The following is a 12,526-nucleotide window of genomic DNA, read 5'->3' on the forward strand; positions in this document are numbered from 1 at the left end:
CAATTGAAAATCTTGTAATCTTTTCTCAGAATTTTGGCAATTTTTACTGCTTTCAATCACAGAATCCAGTGTATGGTTATTAATTTTGTGCATACACTAAATTTTTTTCTATGTTTTCTATTTTTTTCTATATTTTGCATTATAATAGAATCTTTTAAAAGACCTCTTTTTTAAAAAATGTTATTTATTTATTCATGATAGAGAGAGAGAGAGGCAGAGACACAGGCAGAGGGAGAAGCAGGCTCCATGCCCGGAGCCCGATGCGGGACTCGATCCCAGGACTCCAGGGTCACGCCCTGGGCCAAAGGCAGGTGCTGAACCGCTGAGCCACCCAGGGATCCCCCTTGAAAGACCTCTTAACTGATAATTGTCATGTGAATTTAAGTTTACCAGCTACCTGTACACCTGAAACTAATATAACACTACATGTTGGTTATACTGGAATTAAAATTTAAAAATAGTAAAAATAAATAAATTTACCACCTACCAGTGCAGATAACTTCCCAGAAGCAACAGGCCAAAGAACTGACCCGCCCCTACATCTTATTAATTTCCCAGACATATAGACAGTGCAAACTGTGTGTATATGCCATCCACACATTCTCTCTCTACCTCTGCCTTCTCATGCCTGACTGCACACCAGAATCATCTGGGCAACTTGAAAAAATCCCACATTCTCAGGCTGAATGCCAAGCCAATTAATGTAGTAGCCCGGTATCACTGTTTCTAAAATTCTTTAGATGATTTCAATGTGCAGTGGAGGTTGAGAAGCACTGCCGTACCAGTGGCTGGTGAGATTCTTTTGACACATGTGAGATGTGTCTTAATTGCAGAGATGTTAACGTGTGAAAAAAAAAAATCTTTGCATCTGAAAAAGAAGAAAATATGATATTGTTTTGTTATTATTAGCCTAGCCCCAGGAAGCTTCAGACCATGAAAAATATATTGGGTCAGACCCATTTTTGTAGAAAAACGGACATTCCTTTGTTGCCCTTAATAGCACCTTTGGTAGTTCCTACTAGGAATGTATCCCAGTGATGATGTTTCCTCTAGTTACTGCCAGAAACCTGACAAGGGGCTTAAAGATGAAGCCTGACAGCTGAGACCTCTAAAGAGTAAAAATCATGTGCGGAATGCATCTGAAGCTCCTTGTCAATGAGCCTGCACCTGTTGTCCCCTTTGAGCCCCTGATTTGGCATCCCAAATGCTCCAGGACTGGCCTTGAGTGCATTGTCTGATCCAGTGGGATCTTCTCTCTACCCAGTCCCAAGGCATGGAGAACAGATCTCAGATTCTCTTAAAATCGAGGAAGGATTGGATGATAGACAAGCAGCTTACACGCAGTCTGAGTATTGCAGGTGGTAACTGCACTACATTTCAATACTTGGTCTTAGTTGAAATCTTGAAAACTTGAAAGTTAATAGTGGCATAGAGTTTTGGCTGATCCTCACAAGTTTCTAAGATTGACTGATTTTTTTCTGATAGATACTTGTGATTTTTTTTTCCTGCTGGTCTATCAGGTCTGAGCAAGCCCATCACTATATCTAAATATTAAAGTCTGCATGTTTGTATAGCCTATCGCATTGCCAACAAAGAAACCAAATTCATGAGAAACTGCAATTAACCTTCACCTGCTCATCATTTTCAGCCTGCCAATCAATAAGACTGGAGACTTATTTCTTCACATCTGACATCCACATTGTCCACCAGGGCAATAGGAAAATATATTGAGTGGAGTGTTCTTTTCACAGATCCTATGTGGAAATCCTCATTAAGGAAGGAAGCATTAGGATCCTCATTTACCTCAGACAACTTTCTCATTATACACTTATTAATTCCTAGGTTGAAAATACAGGCCAAAACCAGAATGCAGAGTAGTTAATATTTAATACCTTAATCTTTCCTTAAAAGTAGTTTGTTAAATAATGACATAATAAATCAATGCAGCTGATAAATCTATAGTACTAGAAGTAGGTTTAGACAGGATAAAGATGGGCCCTGTTAATTAAAGAAGAAAACAGATGGGCATGATATATAGGCAGGGATAACAAAAGAGGAACCAAAATCTAAAGTATAATTTGGAGAGGAGTTTTAGAAAATTGATAAGCCTATTGTATAAAGTAATTTACAGTGATTTAAACCTCCTTGAGAAAGATCAGATGAATATTTGTAATCTCTTCTGGTTTATTAAAGGTCTAAATATTTTGTTTAACACCTTAATATCTGGAATGTAGGTATGATTAAGAATATAATTTTGCTTTCCAAATAGCTAGCCAATTTTCAAATATTTTTCAACATTGCTGAATAATTTTCATTTCCTCCTCATGATTCTCTGCTCAATATCTATTAAAATCTCTATTTTTGAGTTGTAGTTGATTTTAGTAATAGTATGCCATTTTGATTACTGTGGCTTTGAAAATAGATTTTAATGTGTCATACGAATTAAGTGACTGCTTTTGCTCAGAATGTCCTTGCCTACAGTCTTCTATTCATTTAACAAAAGAATTTAACATTTTGTCAAGTTCCATAGATAGTTGTCCCAGGAATATGAATCATTATTGACACTCAGTTGAGATGTTAGTAATAAAAAAGGGAGGGGATGGGATGGTGGCATTATGAAGAGTCTGCACACAAACGAATAATCCCTAACACTTCAAAGCACTCATCATGGGCCAAGTACTGTCCAGAGTGTTTTACACATATTATTTGATCTAACCCTCAAAACCATTCTATTGTTACCTCTACTTTAGACTGTGGAAAATGTGGGTGAGCTTTCATTCTATGCTCCTGAGCAACAGCTGGCACAACATGGGGCCAGGACCAGAAATTAGACAGTGACTGCCAGATGCTGCTCTGTCACTACACTTTTCTCCTCTCAGGGTTGTCTGATAACGCAGAGTATAGAGGTTATTTAATAATTAATACTCACATTTAACCTGTCTTTCCTCTCTATTGCACAAAGCACTTATTTATGTGTGATCTCATGTTGTGCTCCTTTCTTTGTGCAGAACTCAAAGAAATGCATGATTGAACACACAATCCTTACCAGAGAATTTTAGCCAGGGTGGTCAGTCCACTGGTTTATACCTTCATGAAGTTTCTCTCATCAAGATGGTTTCTTTAGCTGTATGCTTTATTTTACACATTACAAATGGTGGCTATATATCAAAAGATGGTTTGTAACTTGTTAACACATAATTAAAATAGAATATTCAGCCATCCTTATTAGTGGAATAGTAATTTATTATATTCATTATTAGAGAATTTTAGACAAATATATTGGTGGAGAAAGGGCAAGAACAACCAACCAAAATATTAACTCTACTAGATTTCATGGTGAACATTTATTTTTACCTGGTGTGAGAAGGAAGAAACATATGAGCAAGATTCATAACCACTGGGGGTGTGTAAGAGCTATTTGTCATTGCTTCCTTAATGGGAGTCAGGTTTTCTACTCTCTCCACCACCCCGGCCTTTCAGGAAAAGGACAAGTTAAAGCCCATGTCAGAAAGGTTCAGAATAAAATGGAGAGGCCGTCTTCACCATATAGGAAGAGGAAGCAAATCAAAGCCCTTTCACCAACCAAGGGAATATGGGAAGGAAAAAGTAGGGTCAGGAGATCTGCTCCTAGGTCCCTGAAACCCTTTCTTCTGCCTTGGGCTTTATCTCAGAGGACAGCCTGGGGGAAATAGGAACAGACTGGGGTGTAGTTGGAGGGAGGCTATAGGGAGATCCTGGTCTTGTCAAACATGGCCCCTCAGCTTTTCAAAGTGTGTAATTCAGTGATTTAACAATTACAGGGTCATGCAACTATCACTACTAGTTCTGTGCTATCTAGTTCTTACCTGAAGCTTTTCTTAGCACAGTTGTGGCAGAGTGGTACAGATAATACATCTGAAAACTCCACTGATCTTTCTGTGCATTTAATTAGGGGCCTTCACCGTGCAGTCTTTTCCAATACCTCAGCTTCTGTGTGTATCCCAAACACTGGTTCTTTGGATAAAGACATGATTTAGGAAGTCTCAGTTACCTGTGATGTATTATGTCAGACTCAGGCTTCCCTAAACGCCAGTGGAAGTAGCTGGCACATATATTTGAAGATATGTGCAGGTGTCTTTAGTATAGATTACAAAGTAGTGTGATCTGAGAACTTCTTTAATTACTATAGTTGCTTTGATTCATGATCAAAATCCTGATTCAACAGAAAGTCCTCCTTTCTTATCAGTGAGCTGAATAGATAAGCAAAAGATTAATGTGCACATTAGAGGCAGAAAAAAAGGATTTCACTTCCCGAAAATAGGATGATATCTTGCAAATCACTTCTTTGTTCCTATGAGGCAATGCCAGGAATCAGAAGTTCCATTAACCTCACTGCCATGAGAAGAGTAGAAACCTGCTAACATGTTCTCTTAGAGAATAGGAGGGAAGAAAACCACCACAGTGAAGGGACCCATAAAAGAGGAAGGGTAGTGGGTGAGGAAACAGGGATGTGGAAACCTGGTGAACACAGAGCAGGCGCAGCTGCCAGTTCCCTAGTGTGGCGTTCTGATGTCATACGGTGGATTAGGTGCTTGTAGGAGATATTTTTTCCTTAAAAAAACAAACAAACCCACGAAAAAACCCAGCTCATTTTATAAGGGTGATGATAGGGGTGCCTGGGTGGCTCAGTCAGTTAGTTGAGCATCGAACTCTTGGTTTCAGCTCAGGTCATGATCTTGGGGTTGTGAGATGGAGCCCCAAGTTGGGCTCTGTGCTCAGTGGGGAGTCTGCTTGGGGTTTTCTCTCCCTTCCCCTCTGCCCCCACCCCGCTTGCACTCTTTCTCTCCAATAAATAAATAAATCTTTTTTTAAAAAGCATAATGACAGTGTAAAGGAAATCAGTACAGTTGTGATTATTTATTTATCAAATATTTTATTCATTTATCTGAGAGAAAGAGTATGCACAAGCAGGGGGGAGGGGCAGAGGGAGAAGCAGGCTCCCCACTGAACAGGGAGCCCAATGTGGGATTCTATCGCAGGACCCTGGGATCATGACCTGAGCAGAAGGCAGACACTTAACCAACTGAGCCACCCAGGCGTCCCTGTTGTGATTATTTAAAAACAATCTTAATGTTCAGTCATTCAAGTAATGTTGAAGGAACCAGATTTGAAAAAGTCAGTGACCCTATACTTTGTAGTACAAGTTTATGGCCTTTTTCAGGAGTAGGTTTGTGAAAGTAAGTTTCTGAGATTTGGAGGTAGACCCATACAGCATCCAAACTATAGATGTTTCACACGAAGTTAAGGTTCAGGAGGTATGTAGGTACCACCAGGCGGCAGTATTAGGGTTCCCAAGGAAATCAGGTGAAGACCAAGTGCTTTCAAGAACTCTGGAGGAATTTCCAATTACACTTGACTGAAGACCTATTGCTCTGACAAAGGTGAATTGTCATCCCCAATAGACGAAAGCTAAGAAATTCTCAAGAGACACAGGATATTCTCTCATAAAAATCTTTTATTGGCACACTGGAAATACCCATTTTTTCTAGTACAGTAGCTGTATGCATCTACAATGGCAATTCTGTGTAAACTATGTGTTACAAGTCACTAGAAATCTACTTAGCAGGATGAATTTAATAAAGAACAAGAGTAGCTATGAGTCTACAGCGGCCCAGCCATCGAGTCTCATCGGAGAGTAAATCAAATATCAAACTAGTGTTGTCCTGCAACGGAGTTTTTCTGTAGCCAAGAAAGCAGATGGACATAAACAGGATAGCACCCATTCAATAAATTAGGTACACTTAAACTAGAAAAACACTGTAACTGATAGAAATGATCTAAATAAAGCACAAAAGGAAATAATTAGCTATTTACATATATTACTTCTTGCCAAAACTTTAGTTGGTTAGCTTTCCCAACCTACCTCTTCTCTTTTTTTCTGTTATTCTTGTTTGTTCACGTGGAATTTCTTGGCTCACTGGCAGATATGTAGACAATGTTATCAGAACCTCTTTCCATGTTCTACATTTTCTAAAGCTTCATGTCAAACTAAAGAATCTGAAGGTACCTATGTAAGTCTATCTCTATAGAGAAGTAATAAGAATTATTGTTCTGCTATTGGTCATAGCAATGACATACAATTTCATTTTCTTCCAAACATGATTTGAACTACTCCAGAAAGTTAGGTTGTGAATGGCAGCAGAGTGGATGGGTTTGTCATTTGTAACAGGCACAGATATACATGGAGACAAGTGTGTTTATCCTGAGAATGGGGATGCCGTGGACTGCAAATTAAGATCCCCCATTACTGAAAATGGGTTCTCTCTCTGGTCGCTACTTTTTTTTTCACATTTATTGTTAAGGCTTTGTGTCATTGCAGCATTAACAAATAAGAATGCCGACATCATTTCTGCCAAAGGAGGGCTCTGTGATGAATGGCAGCAGGTACCATAATTAAAATGGTGTAGCTGAAAAGGCATTGAGTTGGTATGTTTCTGGTGCCATGGCCAGAATGGGTAGATTTTCAGCATCTTCCTTGGAGATCTGAGAGATCTTGCCAATGAGCCTCTATGCCCCATGTTTATTTCCTTTTCTAGTACCTATAACAATTTGTAATTGTATTATTTTTGGTTTGCTCTCCTATGAGAATATAAGCTCCAGAAGGGCGGTAACCACACCTGTGTTCACCACTGTGTCTCCAATGTTTAGAACAGTGCCTGGTCCTTAGTAGGTTCTCAGTTAAAAACTTAGATAAATAAATGAACCAAATCATAAATCCCCTGGTCTGCCTATGTCTAGAGACTTTCTAGTTTGATTCAATGACCAGGGTTGGCCTGTCCCAATGACCCAGCTATCCTAATGATCCTACCTGCTGTGAACCTTTGTGTAGCCATGTGGCTGATATTTTTGTGCTTCACAGGATAGTAAAACTTCTCAATGCTGCATTCACTCTGCCCACCTCTCAAAGATTAGCTATGCAGGGCTAGCACTGCACGAGAGGTAACAGCAAGAAACTTCTAGGAGGTAAACTGCAAGCTCCAGATTCACCTGATTCTTCCCCACCTCTCTCTACAACCTCTTTGTCAGAGAGCTTAAGAAAAAGGTTATCGGGAGAATATTTTCTTGGCAGTAACAGTTCAGTAAGTCACCAATAACGTGATCAGAAAAGAAACAAAATATAACTCACCTACAAAAAAAAAAAAAAAACTATGTAAAATAAAAGCAAAATCTGGGAGTGGAAACCAAGTGCCACGGTGGGCCGTCTGGGTCCTTTCTTGGTGAGAGTTGCCGGACTCGGAAGTGAACGCAGGCATCAGAGCAGGAGAGAGGTTGGAAAGGAAGGGGCAGAGCAGAGCTGAGGGGCATGAAGACGTGGGACCAGCTTTCCTCTCCTCCTCGCCCTCTGCTTCCAGCTCTCCGGCACCCCGCATCCCACCGAATGCTGGCTGAGCTCCTGCGTCGCTCTCGGGCGGAGGTAAGAACGGGCAGCTGGCGCCTCCACAGCCCATCCTTAGGCTATTGACGCTCTGCTGGAGTAGAAGTCAGGGACCGGGAGCCCAGTGTGAAGCGTGACCTGGGGGACGAGACTGTGAGTCCTGGAGGCACGCGGGAACCCTCCCTGCACGCCCCTCCCCAGGCCACAGTGGATGTGTCCCTAATTCAACAGGGGGCCTGTTCATGTTCTTTAACGTCTATTCTAGTAGACGTTAAAGAGAATTCCAGTAGAATTCAGCCTGTGCTAAGAGCCTGGCCACCGGTGGTGGGTTCCCAAATCCTGGAGACACTTGTTAATATGGTTCTCATCCACCTGCCTCTTTTAAGGGTCCTGGGAAGGCTGCGTTCCTTGTGACTGAAGACACGGGCAGTGATCTGCAGGTAGCAAAGCCTGTTGGCCCGGGCGCAGTGACACTGCCAAATCCATGGGTAGAGAACCGGTGAGCGGATAACCCTTCTCTCATCACTTGTCCACTAGTTACTCCAATTAGGATGAGCCTTCCGTTGGGGGGAAGAATAGGTGGTTGCCAGGCTTAAGAAACATGGGTACTTGTACTGTTCCCCTTGCTCCTATGTGGCCTGGCACCTCCTCGGTGGACAGCTGTGAGGACGAGGCTGGAACTGTCTCCTGCGGGACTATCGTTACTGTCATTCTTCCCCTTCTTGTCCCTGTCTCCCCAGCCCAAGGATCTTTCTCTAAAGATACTCAGGACATCCTGGAAAACATTGAAGAGCACCGAGTACAAGATTCTTTGGAAGGGGAACCAGCTGAAAAATGTGGAAGACTTTGAAGGAGGTTTTTCTAAGACTCACGTCTAGGGCAATTTATGGTTTCCTTTCTTCCAATGTAGAGGCTGAACTCTGAGAGATTAGATTTCAGCCTCCCAGAAAACCCCATCTAGTTGCAGGAAGAGAGAAGGGCAGAGGTCACTGGGTTGCAATCACTTTTACTGCACACACTGATAAACAACATTTTTGTTTTGTTTTGTTTTGTTTTGATAGCTCCCAAGACTGTGGTTCTGAACAGAGCAAAAATCACCTGCAGGCTTTTGATTCCCACGGCCTAGCTGTCTGCCGGATGAGGTGAACAGCTGATAATGAGAGCTCTGGTTGAGAAGGGCAGGGGAAGCTTGGCTTACCAGTGCCTGCCAGGCACCCCACGACTCTGATCTGTACCCCCATCCTGGCCTCTTGGCCCCTTTTTGCTCCCAGGAGGCTCCTTATGCCTTAGAAACTTTGTGCTGGTTGTCTCCCCTGCCTGGAATGCTCCACACAGCTCACCTGTGACTGGAGTAAGGCCACCCACCCTGAGCAGCCCCACTGAGCCTGCAGCTGCCTTCCCCACCCCAGCATTCTCAACCCTCCTCGCCCTGCCCTTGGCCTTGTCTCCTTTGCACATATTGTCTTCTAATTATGTCATTAACACCACCATTGTGCTTATTATTGATTCTATCTGTAACAAGGGCACGATTTTTATGTTTTGTTTTCACTGATTAACAACAATACGTATAATAATTATAATAACCGTGCCTTACGTATGAAAGGCACCCAGCAGTTACTTGTTGAATGAATGCATGAGAAGAACCTGTTCGTTTGTCATTTGTAGGAAATCGTAAGTAAGTGGCCCGCAGGCGGGGGCTGCTTTCTATCCCCGCGGCACCTAAGAGAACGGAGGAAGAGCGCGGAGAAGATGCTCAGGATTTTCTGATAATGATGCTAACACGTCAGTCTCATGCCTTCACCTCTCGAGCGCTCGCTCATGGAGCTTTGCATAAGTCATTTTCATCTGTTTTCGAGCCAGCTGGTTCAGGAGTTTCCTTCCTACTAGGGATGAAACTCGGCCTCAGGGCGGATCGATAGCAAACCGTGAATTGAGGTCCAACTTCCCACTTGCTGTTAATTAGACTGTCCGAGCTTAGCGAAGGGGCTGATGCTGATCTGGAATCATCTCGGTTGTCATCGGGGATCCCTTTGCCCTCTCCTTTCCTCCGTGTCTTGGTCTGGGCCTTACCGGGTCGGCTTCCCTCTCTCAGGGATTAATGTACCACCCGCGGGCCGCCTTTGGAGTGGAGTGGGCGGGCGCGGCCGGAACACGCGGGGGCACGGTGCTTACCTGCACGTTCCTGTTCAGGCTGACCGCCGGGAAGAACAGGCCCTCCACGTTCTCGAAGGCTATGGGACCCTGCTGTTCGTCGTTGATAAAAAATGTCAAGGTTTTCCTATTTAAGTCGAGGAGGACCCCGATTGTGGCCCCCTTGGCGATCCCTCCCTCTGTTCTGTGGGAAAAGAAAATGACTGGGTTTCACTTGTCATCAATCTAGAAGCTCCCTTTTCGGTACACAATGTACAAATCCCTCTGTACTAACCAGTGTTTCTCAGCCGGTTTAAAAATATCATCCCCCACATCCCAGGAGTCTTTTTAGATACTTTTTTTCCCCCTAGTCACCCCCCTCACATGAAATTTTAATGCCACAGATATTCTGGGTATCTGTTGATGTGTTGTGTGTCTATCTGTGCTCTGTAAATAAAAAGTATGATTTTTTGCTTACCCCCCACACACCAATTTTCACTCTGTTGGGGGGAGATATCACCCCCTGTGAAGAATATAGATTCAACGGTGCTGCTCTGCTCTTGCTGAGAGTGAACTCCTTGCCGGAGGGTCTCTACCGCTGAGCCGCAGCAGTAGGAAACAAACCGTTCAAGTCCAAGAAAAAAAAGTAGGCTTTGGGCTATCAGAGCTCTGTCTACAGCTGTGTCGCACACTTTGCACAAATGGTGTGAATTAAACATCAACTCCAAAGTGACTTAATTTGAAAGTCAAAATAAAGAAGCACTTAAGCTGAATCTGAAGCATATACATGAAAAATTGGATTTGGAGCCTTATGCTACCCATTTGACAGAAAAAAAAAAAAACACCTTATTCCAGAAAGATGTTAATTTTGGGCATGTTGAGCTTAAATTGAGAAGGCTCTCTAAAAAAATGACAACACTGAAGATGATTCTCCTCTGCAAAATGAAACAATCGTATTGTAGTAGATGGAGGAGTGATTTTAAAAGAACCTGCACTGAAATGTCATTTGAAAGCAAATTATGTCTTATGCTTCGATTGATGGTTTCGCAGAAACCATGAACATGGATGATCTGGTTTGCCTTATCCATCCCTCTTTGAGGTCTAGTAATATTGAACTTCATCTTTATCTCAGCTGAGCACAGAAGGGTGTTATTCTCTTCCCCTGGCCTGCAGACTGCACACAGTCGTTAAAAGACGAGTTTATAAATTGCATCTTGCTAATTCACAGCTTCAACAAGGACAGCACAGTTTGCACGCAAGCAGACGTGTTCAAGTTTAAGAACATGTCTCTTTGCACAGTGTGACACTTGTGTTGTTATTTACTTCCTCATTCCCAAATAATATTATTTATTTCCTCACTCCAAGATAAAGAAGCTAGAGGAGAAAAGTAAGTGTGGTACACAGGGGAATGCATTAGGAATCTCGTGATTGATCATTCTCCCAAATGTAAATCACCAAAAACGACCACTTATCCACATCTAGTAGGATTTGATATCGGGCTGAAATGGTATGTATGTTTACTTTAAATGATAATAAACAATACACATCTGAATGGATGTGTATAGAAAATAAAATGTCCAAGGGAATGGGAGGTGGAGGTCCCAGGAATCCTACTGGCTAGAGAAGGAGCAGTGATGACCGTCCAGAAAAAGCTGAGAGTGGAATCCACCAGCCTGCCACTGCCAGACTCGCTTTCCTTTTGATATGACTGAATAGAACTGTATTTTTTCCCCCAAAACATCAGTGAGAGTGTATCTTAGAGAAATCTTTGAGAATAAGGTGCGTGAAAATCCATGCAAGACACCTCCCTACCTACACAAACCAAATGATAAAGGAAGTCTAGGGGGAAAAATACAGTTTGGGTTAAATTATAATTGCCTGTAGTTTGGTGTGAGAGGCAAACCTAAGGAGACCTCTATGTTCTCTTTCCCCAACAAACCGGGTGCTCTGAATTTATACAATAGAAGAGAGTTCTACAAATTCTAAAGCTATCCAAACTGGCATTTGTAAGATTTACTTTGATGAAGTGCTTCTATTCTGGGCAGTGATATTGATAATAATCATAACAAGAAGAAAATGGCTTCTGTTTTCAGATGCCTCTAATGTGAGGCGTTTTCACATATCGCATTTAATCTGGAGAACACTGTGTCTGGAAAAATATTATTATCCCAACTTGGTGGATTTTGAAAACTAAGCTGCTTTCCCAGTAAGTTGTAGGTCTGGATTTTAGGATCCTGGTGGTATGTTTTCCTGGAATTGATATGCGTGGGGATTCTTAGTTTCTAGCCACGGTGGAATATAACAGTGAAGGGCCTAGGTAAGTGCTCATGTCTCTGGCATTATGCAAAAAAAAAAAAAAAAAAAAAAAAAAATCAATCAATCAATCCATCAATGAACCACTGAGGAGTCAGGGAAGAGTAGTAGAACTCCTGTGCCACTTACTGAAGACCACCTGCCTGGCTTCCTCAATGTTGTTTATTTAATAGGACTTTGAAATTGGGCTCTCAGTTTTCACCAGAAGCCAACGTGAAGAAGGCTTGGTTTGGGGGCTGCTGGGTACCTGTTGGTGTGCGAGTTGTTGTGCATGAACCAGCTCCGGTTATTGTCCACATACATTGCCCAAGCTTTGTCGTCCTTCCCTAACATCACATCCTTCATCACGTCGATGCGAGCCACACCGAAGGCAGGGTCAGGGTGGTTGTCGTAGCGATCCACAGTTAGCTCCCAGTAGTGGACGCCCTTGGAGAAGCCGGTCTTCCCCAGCACCACCCGGTCATCATAGCTGCTGCAGGTCACAGTCAGGTTGTCATTGGAGAAGATGATGTCAGAGTGTGCCGAGCCAGGGTCGAAAGCAAACCAGGCCACTGAGAACAAGAGAAGGGAGTGGGGTTACTGAGGCAGACCCAGAGAAGGTGGTATCGCAACGCACTCCTGCACGGGTGAGGAGCGTCGTGTCCCGTTTTCATGCTGCCATGCAGGAAG

General features: G+C 42.7%; 1 protein-coding gene across 10 annotated transcripts in view; it reads right to left on the reverse strand.

Annotated features, from left to right (window-relative positions):
• Positions 1-5,476: 5,476 nt before the first annotated feature.
• The window catches only part of TRIM9 (tripartite motif containing 9), a 107,208-nt gene continuing 100,158 nt past the window's right edge, over positions 5,477-12,526 (reverse strand). For 4 of the 10 annotated variants that reach the window (XM_025442472.3, XM_049113164.1, XM_025442471.3 and 1 more), the window contains 3 exons: positions 12,105-12,408; positions 9,587-9,749; positions 5,477-7,552 (listed from right to left, as the gene is read on the reverse strand). In XM_025442472.3, coding sequence (XP_025298257.1) covers positions 7,490-7,552; positions 9,587-9,749; positions 12,105-12,408 — 530 coding nt within the window. In that variant the 3' untranslated portion in view covers positions 5,477-7,489. Of the gene's footprint in view, positions 9,750-12,104; positions 12,409-12,526 lie in introns of all 10 variants that reach the window. The other 6 variants (XM_025442463.3, XM_025442469.3, XM_025442462.3 and 3 more) reach the window with 3 other exon arrangements.

The sequence above is a fragment of the Canis lupus genome, chromosome 8 (genome assembly GCF_003254725.2).
Source record: "Canis lupus dingo isolate Sandy chromosome 8, ASM325472v2, whole genome shotgun sequence".
NCBI lineage: Eukaryota > Metazoa > Chordata > Mammalia > Carnivora > Canidae > Canis > Canis lupus.